Consider the following 18299-nt stretch of genomic DNA (forward strand, 5'->3'; position numbering starts at 1 on the left):
AAGTGCAGGCGCTAGGGGGTGGGGTTATAACGGTATCGCCGGCCGGTGTGGCCGTGCAGTTCTAGGCGCTTCAGTAGTGTCACTGTCGTCGTAACTGCCGCCTGCTTCACGTCTGCTGTCCAGCGAGCTAAGTTAATTTAATTATTAACTGCATTTTTCTTACTTGTCACTTCTTCTTCCGTGTGTTTTTGCTTTTAGGAAGCTTTAATTGTCGAGTGCTAGTAATAGTGTTCCATAGATTTCGTGTTTGTTTTGAATACAGTCAGAGAGAGTCCCCTTAGTCAGCCATACTGCCAGTAGTGCTAGTGTTTGTTTTCAATACAGTCCAGAGACAGGTAGTGCTATTTTCATTGTTTTCTACAAGAAGTGGCTAGCAACCACAGTTTAGTCAACAATCAGCCGCCTTTGGCGAATTAGCAGTCTAGTTAAAAGTTGATTAACTCTCTACAGTAAATTGATTTCTTAGGATGGATAGGATGTGTGACTGCTGTGTACGGACGCAGGAGGAGCTGGCCACTGTTCGCGAACAGCTGAGCGTGTTGATGGCCGCGGTCAGCCGTCTTCAGGCTGCTACCTCGGAGTGTAGCGGCAGTGGGGAGTCTGGCGCGTCGCATGGTACACCCAGGTGTTACATGCTTCACCCACTGTCCCTGCTGTCGAGACATCTTCGCGGGTACCGGGCGCGGTTGGGCCACCCTCTCCCCAAGGGGAGTGGCGGGTTCAGCGGCGTTCGCGGCGCACGAGGCGGAGGGTAAATGTGGAGGATGGCCGTGTGGCATCGCCCGCTCTGCCTGTGAGTGGACATGTGGCCGCTCCTTCAGCAAGGTCGGAGCTGGCACACGGGGGGAAGGGTTTATTAGTAATTGGGAGCTCCAGCGTTAGGCCGGTGATGGAGCCCCTTAGGGAAATAGCGGAAAGGTCGGGGAAGAAGGCCAGTGTTCACTCTGTCTGCTTGCCGGGGTGTCTCATCCGAGATGTGGAGGAGGCCCTGCCGGCGGTGATAGAGAGCACTGGGCAAATTGTTGCTCATGTCGGCACCAATGACTCCTGCCGTCTGGGTTCAGAGGTCATCCTCAGTTCGTACAGGCGGTTGGCGGAATTGGTGAAGGCGAAAAGCCTCGCTCGCGGGGTGGAATCAGAGCTAACTATTTGTAGTATCGTTCCCCAACCAATCGCGGTCCTCTGGTTTGGAGCCGAGTGGAAGTCTTAAACCAGAGGCTCAGATGATTCTGCGGAGATCTGTGGTGCAAATTTCTCGACCTCCGCTATCGGGTGGAGAAATGTAGGGTCCCCCTGAATAGGCCAGGCGTGCACTACACGCCGGAAGCGGCTACAAGGGTAGCGGAGTACGTGTGCACATGTGGGTTTTTTAGGTTAGAGAATTCCCTCCCTAGGCCCGGCAAGACGCCTCCTGAGACGCGGCAAGGTAGGAGTAGGCAAAATGCAACAGGGAATAACAATATTAATGTCCTAATAGTAAACTGCAGGAGCGTCTATAGAAAGGTCCCAGAACTGCTCTCATTAATAAACGGTCACAACGCCCATATAGTACTATGGGCAGAAAGTTGGCTGAAACCAGACGTAAACAGTAATGAAACCCTAAACTCAGATTGGAATGTATACCGCAGAGACAGGCTGGACAGTGAAGGGCCGGACGCGGTGGTCTAGCGGTTCTAGGCGCTCAGTCCGGAACCGCGCGACTGCTACTGTCGCAGGTTCGAATCCTGCCTCGGGCATGGATGTGTGTGATGTCCTTAGGTTAGTTAGGTTTAAGTAGTTCTAAGTTCTAGGGGACTGTTGACCACACATGTTAAGTCCCATAGTGCTCAGAGCCATTTGAACCATTTTGACAGTGAAGGGGGAGGCGTATTTATAGCGATAAGAAGTGCAATAGTATCGAAGGAAATTGACGGAGATCCGAAATGTGAAATAATTTGGGTGAAGGTCACGGTTAAAGCAGGCTCAGACATGGTAATTGGATGTCTCTATAGGCCCCCTGGCTCAGCGGCTGTTGTGGCTGAGCACCTGAAGGATAATTTAGAAAATATTTCGAGTAGATTTCCCCACCATGTTATAGTTCTGGGTGGACATTTTAATTTGCTGGATATAGACTGGGAGACTCAAACGTTCATAACGAGTGGCAGGGACAAAGAATCCAGTGAAATTTTTTTAGGTGCTTTATCTGAAAACTACCTTGAGCAGTTAAAGAGAGAACCGACTCGTGGCGATAACATACTAGACCTTCTGGTGACAAACAGACCCGAACTATTTAAAACAGTTAACGCAGAACAGGGAATCAGCGATCATAAAGCGGTTACTGCATCGATGATTTCAGCAGTAAATAGTAATATTAAAAAAGGTAGGAAGATTTTGCTGTTTAGCGAAAGTGACAAAAAGCAGATTACAGAGTACCTGACGGCTCAACACAAAAGTTTTGTCTCAAGTACAGATAGTGTTGAGGATCAGTGGACAAAGTTCAAAACCATCGTACAATATGCGTTAGATGAGTATGTGCCAAGCAAGATCGTAAGACATGGAAAAGAGCCACCATGGTACAACAACCGAGTTAGAAAACTGTTGCAGAAGCAAAGGGAACTTCACAGCAAACATAAACATAGCCAAAGCCTTGCAGACAAACAAAAATTACGCGAAGCGAAATGTAGTGTGAGGAGGGCTATGCGAGAGGCGTTCAATGAATTCGAAAGTAAAGTTCTATGTACTGACTTGGCAGAAAATCCTAAGAAATTTTGGTCTTATGTCAAAGCGGTAGGTGGATAAAAACAAAATGTCCCGACACTCTGTGGCCAAAATGGTACTGAAACAGAGGATGACAGACTAAAGGCCGAAATACTGAATGTCTTTTTCCAAAGCTGTTTCACAGAGGAAGACTGCACTGTAGTTCCTTATCTAGATTGTCGCACAGATGACAAAATGGTGGATATCGAAATAGACGACAGAGGGATAGAGAAACAATTAAAATCACTCAAAAGAGGAAAGGCCGCTGGACCTGATGGGATACCAGTTCGATTTTACACAGAGTACGCGAAGGAACTTTCCCCCCTTCTTGCAGCGGTGTACCGTAGGTCTCTAGAAGAGCATAGCGTTCTAAAGGAGTGGAAAAGGGCACAGGTCATCTCCGTTTTCAAGAAGGGACGTTGAACAGATGTGCAGAACTATAGACCTATATCTCTAACGTCGATCTGTTGTAGAATTTTGGAACACGTATTATGTTCGATTATAATGACTTTTCTAGCGACTAGAAATCTACTCTCTAGGAATCAGCATGGGTTTCGAAAAAGACGGTCTTGTGAAACCCAGCTCGCGCTATTCGTCCACGAGACTCAGAGGGCCATAGACAAGGGTTCACAGGTAGATGCCGTGTTTCTTGACTTCCGCAAGGCGTTCGATACAGTTCCCCACAGTCGTTTAATGAACAAAGTAAGAACATATGGACTATCGGACCAATTGTGTGATTGGATTGAAGAGTTCCTAGATAACAGTACGCAGCATGTCATTCACAATGGAGACAAGTCTTCCGAAAGTAAGAGTGATTTCAGGTGTGCCGCAGGGGAGTGTCGTAGGTCCATTGCTATTCACAATATACATAAATGACCTTGTGGATGACATCGGAAGTTCACTGAGGCGTTTTTCGGATGATGCTGTGGTATATCGAGAGGTTGTAACAATGGAAAATTGTACTGAAATCCAGGAAGATCTGCAACGAATTGACGCATGGTGCAGGGAATGGCAATTGAATCTCAATGTAGACAAGCGTAATGTGCTGCGAATACATAGAAAAATAGATCCCTTATCATTTAGCTACAAAATAGCAGGTCAGCAACTGGTAGCAGTTAATTCCATAAATTATCTGGGAGTACACATTAGGGGTGATTTAAAATGGAATGATCATATGAAGTTGATAGTCGGTACAGCAGATGCCAGACTGAGATTCATTGGAAGAATCCTAAGGAAATGCAACCGAAAACAAAGGAAGTAGGTTACAGTACGCTTGTTCGCCCACTGCTTGAATACTGCTCAGCAGTTTGGGATCCGTACCAGATAGGGTTGATAGAAGAGGTAGAGGAGATCCAACGGAGAGCAGCGCGCTTCGTTACAGGATCATTTATTAATTGCGAATGCGTTACGGAGATGATAGATAAGCTCCAGTGGAATACTCTGCAGGAGAGACGCTCAGTAGCTCAGTACGGGCTTTTGTTAAAGTTTCGAGAACATACCTTCACCGAGGAGTCAAGCAGTATATTGCTCCCTCCTACGTATATCTCACGAAGAGACCATGAGGATAAAATCAGAGAGATTAGAGCCCACACAGAAGCATACCGACAATCCTTCTTTCCACGAACAATACGAGACTGGAATAGAAGGGAGAATCGATAGAGGTGCTCAGGGTACCCTCCACCACACATCGTCAGGTGGCTTGTGGAGTATGGATGTAGATGTAGATGTAGAGCCGTGTGACCGCTACGGTCGCAGGTTCCAATCCTGCCTCGGGCTTGGATGTGTGTGATGTCCTTAGGTTAGTTAGGTTTAAGTAGTTCTAAGTTCTAGGGGACTGATGACCACAGATGTTAAGTCCCATAGTGCTCAGAGCCATTTGAACCATATAACGGAATCATAGAAGAATGATAGACGACGTCGACATCGAGGACCCCCAGCCGGAGAAACAGACCAAGGTCTTTGCGTGCCCGACGAGCATTAGGCTCAGCGCACTCAGGGAGAGGTTAAGAGTAGAGATGGGGGATCCACTCCTGAACTGATTCATAGAGTTGAATCTTTCAAAGGAGTGAACAATCAGTGATTCAGAAAAAAAGAATGGTAGTTCCAAACGTTTCCCACAGCAGAGAGAGAGAGAGAGAGAGAGAGAGAGAGAGAGAGAGCTAGAGAGCATATCAGCGGGCCTCTGCTGGTCAGAGCACACTGGACCCCACACAACACAGCGAGCGCCGGCCTCTGCCCTGCTTCTGCCTTGGCTGCCTGCATTGTGCAGTGCCCCATTGGACATTGGATTTTGTGATTCACATCTCTGTGCTTCCTCTGCCGCGTGCAGTGTCTGGCGCAGCTTAACTTAGCAGCGCACTCCGTCGGCGATCGTTTCAGTCGCACGTCCTGCCCTCTGGGCAGTTGATGCGAGCAACAGGACAGAGAGCCTCCTAGCAGAGAACATAAGAACTACTTGCAACAACCCGCTCGCAAGAGAACGGATTCGTCTCGGAGCGGGTGACTGGTGGCCGTTCACCGCTCCCCCCACCCTCGGAGCTCGCCCGCTCAACGCTCACCCCACTGTTCTCGACTCTAGCCAGAGCGTTGAGCAAAGCAACTCAGGTGTCACTCTGGTCTCTGCGTTCTTAGCTCACGCAGTAATACAGCTCGCGGCTCGACCTGCTTGACTCAGCGCCTCTGCATCGGAGTTCGTCTCTACTGAATATTGTTCTTCGTAGTAATATCGCTATGTATATTACAATATTATGTTATGTATACATCATTTGTTTTTATTTTATTTTTATTTGTTTAAGCTGATCAGATTAGGTTCCTGATGACTCCACTTACTATAGGATTTTTATTATGGACACTCGAATTTACGCTTTAATTACGAGCGAACCGATACACGTATCACAAATTGTGATACACCAATATTTTCCTTGTTTTATTATGCGTAAGGCTATATGCAGCACTTTAGTCTTACAGTCAAATTTATATATTTTTTTTCTTATTCTGGTACGGATTTTGCGATTTTAGGCGTCTTCGGAAGGAAACGTTCACTTTAAAAATATATGGCTTGCGGTGTATTTGTACGAAGTTAATGAAATTTTAATATATTATAGCCAAATACATTGTTAATGTAAATCTCAAGTTACAACATTTCCCGATCACCCAAAAAACCACGATAGTGCAAAATAAATCAATAATCAAAAACTTTGTCATATCGTGGAAATTTCAATAAACAATACAAAATTCTTACTCGTTATCTGTGTTACTTCAAAATAGGATCAAATAAGATCAAAATACAGGTGTAGTACTGGAATAAACCAAGTTTAAAGGGCAATGTGCCTTCCATTTATTTTCTATTGTGAATGAGTGGTGAGACATGAAAAAGAGCTAGTTCATTTCAGGGATTGAACAGTCCTGGTCCGATCTCTAAAAAGAACAGTTTTGCCCATCTCTAGTTAAGAGTCCTGATTTCGAAAATGGTTCAAATGGCTGTGAGCACTATGGAACTTAACTGCTATGGTCATCAGTCCCCTAGAACGTAGAACTACTTAAACCTAACTAACCTAAGGACATCACACACGTCTAGAACCGCTCGGCCACTCCAACCTGCCGCTGCAGAGTGAAAATTTCATTCTATAGTGGTGTGTATCAGAGCGCTCGTGTCAGCAGTGTGAGTGGCGTGTTTGCTGAGTGCTGGACTCGGTGTTTTTCAGATGTGCCGGTGGCGATCTCGGCGGAGCCGGTGGTGTCTGACCAGGGCCGCAACTGGCTGACGCTGACATGGCCCAAGGGCGAGGCGCGTGGTGGCGTCCCCGTGCTGGCCTACCGAGTGGAGGCGTGGCAGCTGGGAGGCGACGCCGCCGGCTGGACAGAGGTGAGTGCTGGCGGGCGCAGCTGCCGGCGTTCACTGCCGCACAAGGTGTCTGGACAAACGTGACCGTGACTTAGCACAAGGTACGAGGGACTTCCTGAAAGTAAGTCTGGGCACTCCTTTCCGCGAGGGAACTTTATTGCCTAAAGAAATACACCGTGACAACATGAACTACACACCTTGCACTGTTTTTCGACATAGTTACCACTGACATTGAGGCATTCGTCTTAGTGTGTAATCAATTCGAAAAGACTACTGTGGTAAAACTAGGTGCCCTGCGATGCAGGGAATTGCCGCACAGCCCGGGCCCTCCTTCACTGGTTTGGCAGTGACGTCCCGAGAGTGGAGGGACGCCCACTTTGGCCTTCAGCCTACACACTCTGCCTTCCTTCTCTGAACACGCAACATCAACGTCCAATCGGTTGACGAGGCATGACCTCTTCACCATACACCGTCTGTAGGGGTTCGTGGATGACGGACACACTAGTCCCATACCGCATAACAGCACGCACTTGCGTTGGTGACCGTGTCGTCGCTACACGCCAGTGTACCATCGTGAATTGAATTCTAATAACCTCGGGCTCGCCGCTCTGCTACTGCTCTCTCGTCTTTGCCGCTCTGCGCTTGCGTCATTCCTCCTCCGCTGGCGCCCCTTCCGTCATATGGCTTTGGTGGCATCACTTGGAGTAGCAGCTTGTCTTTCAAAAAGAATGTCCCTCGTCACAAAGAACGTGTAAACAAGACAGATACCAACGTATCGAGGTTTAGTAAACATCTTAGAGGTATAAGAACATGCAGAGAAAATAGACATCAAGATTTCGACAAAAAAACCCAAGTAATATTTTAAACAAAAAAACTGCATATAACACGACGAAATTCTACTCAGGTCATAGATAACCAGATCGAATGGCAGCCTTAAGGTTTACAATCAGTAGAGATCAACTTTCCTCAAAGACATATCGATAATTTGACAGCCACACTCTTACCTCATAAACGTGAGAAAGCAAACTAACGTCACTACTTCATAAACAACCTTAATGACCCTGTAAAAGTAATCAAATACACTACTGGCCATTAAAATTGCTACACCTGGAAGAAATGCATATGATAAATGGGTATTCATTGGATAAATATATTATACCAGAACTGACATGTAATTACATTTTCACGCAATTTGGGTGCATAGATCCTGAGAAATCAGTACCCAGAACAACCACCTCTGGCCGTAATAACGGCCTTGATACGCTTGGGCATTGAGTCAAACAGAGCTTCGATGGCGTGTACAGGTACAGATGCCCGTGCAGCTTCAACACGATACCACAGTTCATCAAGAGTAGTGACTGGCGTATTGTGACGAGCCAGTTGCTCGGCCACCATTGATCAGACGTTTTCAATTGGTGAGAGATCTGGACAATGTGCTACCCAAGGCAGGAGTCGAGCATTTTCTGTATCCAGAAAGGCCCGTACAGGACCTGCAACATGCGGCCGTGCATTATCCTGCTGAAATGTAGGGTTTCGCAGGGATCGAATAAAGGGTAGAACCACGGCCGTACCACATCTGAAATGTAACGTCCACTGTCCAAAGTCCCGTCAATGCGAACAAGAGGTGACCGAGACGTGTAACCAATGGCACCCCATACCATCACCCCGGGTGATACGTCAGTATGGCGATGACGAATACACGTTTCCAATGTGCGTTCACAGCGATGTCGCCAAACACCGATGCGACCATCATGATGCTGTAAACAGAACCTGGATTCATCCGAAAAAATGACGTTTTGCCATTTGTGCACCCAGGTTCGTCGTCGAGTACACCGTCGCAGGTGGTCCTGTTTGTGATGCAGCGTCAAGGGTAACCGCAGCTACGGTCTCCGAGCTGATAGTCCATGCTGCTGCAAACGTCATCGAACTGTTCGTGCAGATGGTTGTTGTCTTGCGAACGTCCCATCTGTTGACTCAGGGATCGAGACGTGGCTGCTCGATCCGATACAGCCATGCGGATAAGATGCCTGTCATCTCGAATGCTAGTGATACGAGGCCGTTGGGATCCAGCAGGGCGTTCCGTATTACCCTCCTGAACCCACCGATTCCACATTCTGCTAACAGTCAGTGGATCTCGACCATCGCGAGCAGCTATGTCGCGACACGATAAAGCGCAATCGCTATAGGCTACAATCCGACCTTCATCAAAGTCGGAAACGTGATGGCACGCATTTCACCTCCTTACACGAGGCATCACAACAACGTTTCCACAGAAACGCCAGTCAACTTCTGTTTGTGTATGAGAAATCGGTTGGAAACTTTCCTCATGTCATCACGTTGTAGGTGTCGCCACCGGCGCCAACCTTGTGTGAATGCTCTGAAAAGCTAATCATTTGCGTATCACAGCATCTTCTTCCTGTCGGTTAAATTTCGCGTCTGTAGCACGTCAACTTCGTGGTGCAGCAATTTTAATGGCCAGTAGTGTAATTAAACAAACATCACAGCAAAGTAGATACATATGCAAGGTGCAATACAAATGGCTGAAGCGGCAATTAAATTTCAAAATTTTAGAATATATTATCATAGACTTTTAAAGGCAGAAGGCCAGAATGTTTAAGCTTAAAAGATAAATTTAAGAATTAATTTTGCAAAATTTTTAAGAAAAAGAAAAAATAACCATAAGCCTTGAGTTTAAGTAGCTGAAAACAGTTAATTAAACACCGGTGCCACTCAAAAGCCTCCACGGAGGTCGGTCTGCCCTCGTTCACTTAGGTGACACAGGTGGTGGGCCCAACTACACTTCATCCGTCGGAACCGAACCAGGGGACAGCCGCGGACCGACCGACACAACGACTTGCTTCCCTTCAATCAGTACATGAGAACCCCAACCGGCTATGTTACAAACGTGATAATCCACAATGGAGTACGTATTAGCTGTCAAAATTACACACCATGTCGGACAGCGAAAACAGGTGAGGAAAGAACGCTGTCTGAAATTACGTTAGTGGCCAGGGCAGGTAACCGGAACACTAACGACCGACCACTAGGCAGAAAATTCCGCTGGTACACTTGTCTTTGAAACACGGTAATATAACTTTACCCCAAAGAACACTGCCTGAATTTACGTCAGTGCCCAGGACAGGTAACCAGAACACTAACGGTCACAAGGTAGAAAGTTCCACTGGTGCACTCGAATTGTAGTCAACCAAATTATTTAATTAAACCGCATGGCGGCTAAATTTCAGCAGCAGAAACAATCGGTGTTGCTCACAGGAAAACCTCCCCAATAGCAAACCACCGAAACGAATCGCCAGAATATGAATGGACGTGGCTTGGATACGTGAAACTACTGCTCAACTTTGCCGTCCTGGGTCGGTGAACCACGAAGCTCGTAGCGATCGGACAGCTCCACACACGCTCCGACACTGCGCAGGGGCCGCCAGCTGACCCAGCCGACTGCACCGCGCGAAGATAACTTCCCTCGTCCGCAACAACCGACCGACTCTGCTCAGAATGCCGACAACATTAAGAAACAGGTTGTCAGTGGAAATCAAACCAACAACACACACAACCTGACAAACACTTGCACGAAGACCTGAACGATACCCAACATTAACTAAGCACGCACGAAGCAAATCGGGAGTCGATGCACGCACACACAGCCGACTCACGAACGATCGGCGAGCCAAAACGTGCCATCCGGAAGGACGACCGACCGACGATCCTCCAAGACCGTGGTCCGGCTCAAGTGATGCGCGTCGGCAGTGGTCGGGCGAGCCATGTCGACGCAGACCTCACTGCCGATCCAACCCGACAGCACCAGTGCCGCATTGCAACTCTCCGACTGCCAGGTCCGGACTGCGCTCCAGACGCGTTCCAACTGACTGGCAGACCCGACTGACTTCCGACAGACAACGACCGGGAAGTCATCGCAGTCGAGCAAAGATACTACGAGAGGGGATACGCGCTGCTAGCGCCGGTCACGGTCAGGTGAAGCAGCAACTCAGCGACAATAGTAATTTAAATTAACGTAATGAGGTGGAAGCACGTTAAAAACAGGGAATAAAATACATTATGGCCGGAACACGAGCCACGCACGGCTCAACCTGGAGTAGCAGCTTGTCTTTTAAAAAGAAAAAAAAAGACGAAAGTTTCTTTCGGAATGTCCCTCGTTACAAAAAACATGTGAATAAGACAGATACCAATGTATTGAGGTTTAGTAAACATCTTAGAGCTATAAGAACTTGCAGAGAAAATAGACATCTACAAGCTTTCGACAAAAAATCCAAGTAATATTTTAAACGAAAAAACTGCATATAAGACGACGAAATTCTACTCAGTCATAGAAACCACATCAATTGACAGCCTTAAAGTTTACGATCAGTAGAGATCGACTTTCCTCAGAGACAGATCGATAATTTGACAGCTGGACGGTTACCTCATAAACGTGACAAAGCAAAATAACGTTACACTTCATAAATAACCTTAAGAAACACATAAATGTAAGAAAATAGTATCCATACAACCAACATGAATGAAGGTCGTCAGTCTAATAAAGAAAGCAGCTTTTGAAACGCCCGACATTTCTAGTAAGTTGGCAGATCTGGACGGTACTCTGTTGTCATCCGTTCTCTTTGTAGTTAGTAATGGAGCGCTGTACTACGGAACAGTATGCTGTCATAGTGAAAACTTATTATAAATGTGGTGAATTCTTTGTAGGCACTGTTCACGAACTCCGTGGAATGTTTGATCAAAGTAAAGCACCAAATAAAAGTCGACTGCGAGAAGACTGATTACTAAATTCGAGAAAACAGGTTTGGGTTTGGTCATTAAACCCTCGGGACGTTGCCGTATTAGTCATTCAGCGGGAAACATCGCCACTGTGAGTCCGCTTAAATCTATTCGCCGACGTTCTCAGCAACTGGATATTCGCAGAATTTGAAAGAAGATCTGCTTCTTTGGGCGTGTAGAATCCAACTGACACAGCAACTGAAGCCAAACGATCACTAAAATCATCTATAATTTGCCCATTGCCTACTTGTGAAATAAAGAGTGAGAAACAGTTTCATCAAGTGTATTCACTAAGAAAGCGCGCTTTTTGTTGAGTGGTTTAGTGAATGAAGAAAATTCCAGGATCTGGGACGCAGAGAAGCCTTAAGTCATTATGGAGAAGCCATTTTACCTGGTGTTTGTAAGCTTGTGGATACGTTCTTCGTCATCAGCTTTTCGGATATTAACTCACTCCGCAAAATATCACTAACCCCCTTAGGAAAAACACGCTTGTCGCTTTGGAGCGTGGTACACAATGCACAACTCGCTCCGGTGGTCATTTAACACTCCACCGATGACCGTTAAGACGTAGCAGTCAAGTGCTGCCTCTGTATCATTCGGCCGTATGGAATCGACGCTCTTAAGACAGGCAAGGCGGAGCCGTGACGGAATAGAATGGAAGGTGCTGTCGTGTTCCTGTGTCTCCGTGACTGCTCCGTGAGTGAAACTGCCCGACCTTCCGAAGACTACTGTAACGCCTTGTCAGTGGCGATCGTTTCCAAACCCGACAGGAATTACTGGTGTCAGCGAATAAAGGTCTCAATCAGTTTGCGAGCGAACACTCCGAAGGGAACTGCGTTCAGCGGGCTGACAGAGCCGGCTGCCTCGCGGAAGGCCATGCCCAGAGCAGCACGTGCAGTCGAACGTCACACAACACAAGAACCGAACAACAGCTCGCTGGAGGCGTGTAATGTCCACCGACGACTCTGGCTCTTTTCAAATGATGCAAGTCATCGGGTGCACTGACGGCCCAATGAAGCTTTTCTGCCGCGTTGTGTGAAGTTCGTAGTTCGGACAGGTTGTGATGTTTTGGGTGCGTTTCTCGTGCGATGATGTAGACCCAGTCATTCAGGTTACCGTGAATAATGGCCCACGATGTTTATTTCAATGTTCTCTGTGACCAAGTGTTCTGTACGCCTAGTGGCAGCCAGTCAAGGAATATTTTAGGAAATTGGTTTAATAAATTTATTTTAAAGGCCTAGTGGAATCCTTACAAGTTCTCGCCGTGTCTACGTGACACAAGGCGCTTGTCTTTCAAAACCGAGGCGGTTCTGTCTAGTTAAAGCTGCTGACAAGGGACGCCCTGACACCTCTGCTGAAACTGCTAGCGAATTCGCGCCGTTGATTTTAGCCAATAGCGTGCGCGGCATACCGATCACGTGTGTGGACGCCGGAGCGTCCTGCGGAGCTCAACGCACTTGCTTCTCTCTCTTGTAATCCAGACCTCGAACAGAACAGGCGTATTTTTGGAAGTCAGAGCGTCTGGCTCTGTTCTTCGCAACCGGCCACCAAAGTAAGCCAACATGAACCGCTTCCTCTTCCGTTACCCATTTTATTTAGTTGTTCGACCTGCTAGACTGGCCTAAACCTGCTAACTTCCGACCCTAGGCGCGCCTTTTGTACTCCGTATATCGATATACATCCTCTTTATTGTACTTAATTCCCAGTTTTGTCCGTTTAAAGACCGCCCTGGACCTCACTATCAAATCCTGACCGCTCGACCTCCTGCACACTGCCGCGACGAGTCATATTTAACAACTTTCTTCCCCCCTTCCCTGCCATTTTGTACGTTAACACTGGTGTCAGAAGTTTCTCCCCACATCCCCAAACCACGTGCTCTTTTACAGTTCCCTTCTCTTCTGCTTCGTGACGTGTGTGCTGCCGACAATCCTATCGGTCGTGTTGACTGGGGGCACTCATACCAATCTTCTGGCACCCTGTCCCACTTCGGTTAGCTCATTAAATCACACGACGTTAGTCCCACAGAAAATCTCTGAGAACGTTCGGGACAGCGGACGGAAACTAGCAGTAGACAGCCTCGCAATTTTATAACTGTCTGAAATGTAATCACCATTGAATGGCTTAACCTGGGTGTAATGTACCCGGAGAAAACTGTGGCATCTGTTCCTTGCCAACTGAGGGCGTTCTGGAGGATAGAGACGCTGTTTATACGGTGCTGCTCTGACCTCTCCTGCCTGAGATTGGTTTCTTGTTCTATGTGCTTACAAATTAGAAACATTAACAAATGAGACCGTTCACTTTACTAACGAACTACTTGTTATAGCGTATTTTTGCGCAACTGATTACCACTTTCAAACCGTGTCCTCATGGTGGGACAAGTTTTGCAAAAAATCGACTAATTTGAGGGGAGCGAAAGGTCAGTTTACTGAAGACGTGTTCTCGCGACCCAGCGGTAGACAAAAACAGTGGAGAGTCTCACGATGAACGACCTACAGAGGGAAGGAATGAATTCAGCCGTGTATAGATCGAAATACGAGGGTTTCCCTAGAAAGTAATGCACCGAATTTTTTTGTTTTCGAAGCCGAAAACAGTGCTACGAATGCGGAACGTTACGTATGTGTCATTTGCAATCTTCTGAGTGAGCGCGCCAAGTTTCAGTCACTTGCGACAGATAGCGTAGCTGCAGGACAGTTTCAAAATGGCGTCTGTAGGTCATGTACGTTACAAGTGACGTGCCGTTATTGAACTTGTCACTGCAGAGAAAGAAACTGTGGGGAATATTCACAAGCGTTTGTGCAAAGTCTATGGAGCATCTGTTGTCGATGGAAGTACAGTTAGTCGCTGGGCACGGAGGTGGGGTATTTCAGAAGGCGGTACGGCGGAACTTCACGATTTGCAGCGGTCGGGGAGACCATCCACGACTTTCACGCCTGACCTAGCCCCCTCGGACTTCCACTTGTTTGGGCCATTAAAGTATGCCATTCGTGGAAGATATTTTGAGGACGGTGAGGAGGTGATTCACATAGAGAAGCACTGACTCCGCCAACTGACCAAGAATTGGTACCGACAGGGCATACACGCCCTCGTTTCGCGCTGGAGGAAGGCCATAAAACGGGATGGAGATTACATTGAAAAATAGGGTGTGTAGACAAGTGTAGACAAAACACCATTCTTTCGTGTGTGTAATTCTCATTATGTTCAATAAAGAATTGTTGAAGAAAAAAATGCGGTGCATCACTTTCTGGACAACCCTCGTATATCCTACTTAGAAGGCGATCGTCGGTAATGGAAATTATTTAAGGAGTGAACAAATTTTGTAACACCAGTCTAGTCCTTTTTTGTGTCAGAGCTCCCTTCCACATGCTTTCCGACAGAGAGGAGTGAAATATCTGTAGTAAACTGCTTTCCCACTGCCGCTCAATCCACAGATTTTGTTGAAACCTGACACACCGTAAGGATACAGTTTTAAGGTAATTTCGAAATCACTAGGTTTGGACTCACTAGCCTCTTCAAGGGTTTCCGGACTCCCGAAATATTGTACTATTGCCGCAAACCTGATGGAAATTGTTGTTGATGTAGGCTTACACTCCAGTTATTAATTTTAAATTCGTTACGCAAAAGATAATAATCATTATTATTACCATTGTTAACGTATGTAGCCGTGTGTAACATAGTACGATAGAAATGGAAGGGCCGAGGCTTTAAGTATCGAGTATTTAAAGTAGTATGTAGTTAAATATTTTTACTAATTAGTGCTGTAATAGTTATTCCAGAACTGCATCGGAAATGTTATTCCACTGAACATGGTCATTAAGTGACATTATAGAAGAATGCGTACAATAAAAAAAAATGAAAAGTTTCGGTCAGCTGTAGTACCGTGAAATGGAGTGAAGTCGACAGATTTTGTAGTTTACATTTACAACCAATAATATTAATATATTGGTTTTGCTTTCAGAGCACGGGTATTGCGCTGTAATAAGAAAATAGTTGGTCTTTATTACCTTTTTCTGAAACAGATCGTAAAATAAAAAATATTAAAAAACAGTTTATCTGTTGTGTGGTAATTGTGAATTGTTTACGACTCCAGGATGATTGAATGTACTGAAATTTTATCAGTAATTGAAAATAAATCTGACATAATAATTAAATTTTAATAATAATTTCAGAGCGACACACAAAGAAAGTTTAAGTCCATAAAGTGTGATCACAGATTTGCTTAGTCAGTTTCCTAAGAAACTCATACTCTTCTTGCTGAGCACTGAAACCTCGCTGAACATCTTGTGTTTCACCATGCCGACCGTGAATTCTGTTTATCAGGATTTCCTCTTATACGTTCGGCTAGCCTTGTTAATACTTACTTTTCTATGTAAAATTTCTGTGAGAGACAGCTCTAAAACATGGAGGCTATATTTCTTCATTTCACCCGATCTACATTTGTACATATACACTGACAACTCTTACGATCTCAGCTGTATGATGGAGGAAACAGAACTCCGACCCACCAGATTAATTCATAAACCTTCCTCACTCCACCACTAGATTGTTATAGACAGTCGTTGCTACACTGTATCACATTTTTTTACTCCGTTTATTAGGTTACATTCTTGCCCCATTTACAAAAGTTTGTTCATACAAAAACAGCTTGAAAAAATAAAAGAAAACGGTCAACTTCTTCGCTATTCCACCAAGAATGTGCAAGGTTTCATCAATATGTCTATAAATAGGCAAGTATAATAGATTAACTTTTATATTACCCTAATTGTCGTTGTGAAGAGCCGGGTCATGACATACAGACGACGTAGACACGTGAGTAGTTTCATGTCACCCATACAGATAAAAGATATAGTTCATTAAAAATGTTCGAAAAATCGGCGCTTCTCAAAACGATCAGTGTTCCGATCACGGTTCGGAATACTGTACATTTAGCCACTGCCAAGATTAAGATACACTCCTGGAAATTGAAATAAGAACACCGTGAATTCATTGTCTCAGGAAGGGGAAACTTTATTGACACATTCCTGGGGTCAGATACATCACATGATCACACTGACAGAACCACAGGCACATAGACACAGGCAACAGAGCATGCACAATGTCGGCACTAGTACAGTGTATATCCACCTTTCGCAGCAATGCAGGCTGCTATTCTCCCATGGAGACGATCGCAGAGATGCTGGATGTAGTCCTGTGGAACGGCTTGCCATGCCATTTCCACCTGGCGCCTCAGTTGGACCAGCGTTCGTGCTGGACGTGCAGACCGCGTGAGACGACGCTTCATCCAGTCCCAAACATGCTCAATGGGGGACAGATCCGGAGATCTTGCTGGCCAGGGTAGTTGACTTACACCTTCTAGAGCACGTTGGGTGGCACGGGATACATGCGGACGTGCATTGTCCTGTTGGAACAGCAAGTTCCCTTGCCGGTCTAGGAATGGTAGAACGATGGGTTCGATGACGGTTTGGATGTACCGTGCACTATTCAGTGTCCCCTCGACGATCACCAGTGGTGTACGGCCAGTGTAGGAGATCGCTCCCCACACCATGATGCCGGGTGTTGGCCCTGTGTGCCTCGGTCGTATGCAGTCCTGATTGTGACGCTCACCTGCACGGCGCCAAACACGCATACGACCATCATTGGCACCAAGGCAGAAGCGACTCTCATCGCTGAAGACGACACGTCTCCATTCGTCCCTCCATTCACGCCTGTCGCGACACCACTGGAGGCGGGCTGCATGATGTTGGGGCGTGAGCGGAAGACGGCCTAACGGTGTGCGGAACCGTAGCCCAGCTTCATGGAGACGGTTGCGAATGGTCCTCGCCGATACCCCAGGAGCAACAGTGTCCCTAATTTGCTGGGAAGTGGCGGTGCGGTCCCCTACGGCACTGCGTAGGATCCTACGGTCTTGGCGTGCATCCGTGCGTCGCTGCGGTCCGGTCCCAGGTCGACGGGCACGTGCACCTTCCGCCGACCACTGGCGACAACATCGATGTACTGTGGAGACCTCACGCCCCACGTGTTGAGCAATTCGGCGGTACGTCCACCCGGCCTCCCGCATGCCCACTATACGCCCTCGCTCAAAGTCCGTCAACTGCACATACGGTTCACGTCCACGCTGTCGCGGCATGCTACCAGTGTTAAAGACTGCGATGGAGCTCCGTATGCCACGGCAAACTGGCTGACACTGACGGCGGCGGTGCACAAATGCTGCGCAGCTAGCGCCATTCGACGGCCAACACCGCGGTTCGTGGTGTGTCCGCTGTGCCGTGCGTGTGATCATTGCTTGTACAGGCCTCTCGCAGTGTCCGGAGCAAGTATGGTGGGTCTGACACACCGGTGTCAATGTGTTCTTTTTTCCATTTCCAGGAGTGTATTTCGAACGCTGTATGTAATAACTAAAATCAAGGAATTTTCATCACTAATACGTAACTAACTATTCAACACAAAATATTATTAGAACTCTTCAGTCAGCTTCACCCCAGCCGTCAACTTCACCCCATCTGACGGCAGCAGTCCAGTGTGTATAGCAGCAATGCATAATTAATCAAAAGTCACGCGCTAAGATTCCATGACAAATAATTCCTTGATACAGTAACAGCTTCAATAACAGTATCGGTTGAGAGGGGGAGGGAAGGGGGAAGTACTCTTTACTCTTGTTTACAGAACTGTAGACGACCGGCGGGTGGTGATAACCGTCGTCTATTGAGGAGGTGTACAATATAACTAACTAATGCATACACACTTAAAAAGTCAAAGAAAATGGTACACCTGCCTAATATCGTGTAGGGCCCCCACGAGAACGCAGAAGTACCGGGGCACGACGTGGCATAGACTCAACTAGTGTCTGAAGTAGTGCTGCAGGAAACTGACACCATGAATCCTGCAGAGCTGTCCATAAATCCGTAACAGTACGAGGAGTTGGAGATCTCTT

The 18299-nt window shown here is 46.7% G+C and overlaps 1 protein-coding gene across 1 annotated transcript in view; it reads left to right on the forward strand.

Annotated features, from left to right (window-relative positions):
* LOC124613832 (titin homolog) overlaps positions 1–18299 on the forward strand; it is a 1109199-nt gene that overhangs the window by 247420 nt on the left and 843480 nt on the right. Inside the window, exon 13 of the mRNA XM_047142555.1 lies at positions 6441–6601. Coding sequence (XP_046998511.1) covers positions 6441–6601 — 161 coding nt within the window. The remainder of the gene's footprint in view (positions 1–6440; positions 6602–18299) is intronic.

The sequence above is a fragment of the Schistocerca americana genome, chromosome 4 (genome assembly GCF_021461395.2).
Source record: "Schistocerca americana isolate TAMUIC-IGC-003095 chromosome 4, iqSchAmer2.1, whole genome shotgun sequence".
NCBI classification, from domain to species: Eukaryota; Metazoa; Arthropoda; class Insecta; order Orthoptera; family Acrididae; genus Schistocerca; species Schistocerca americana.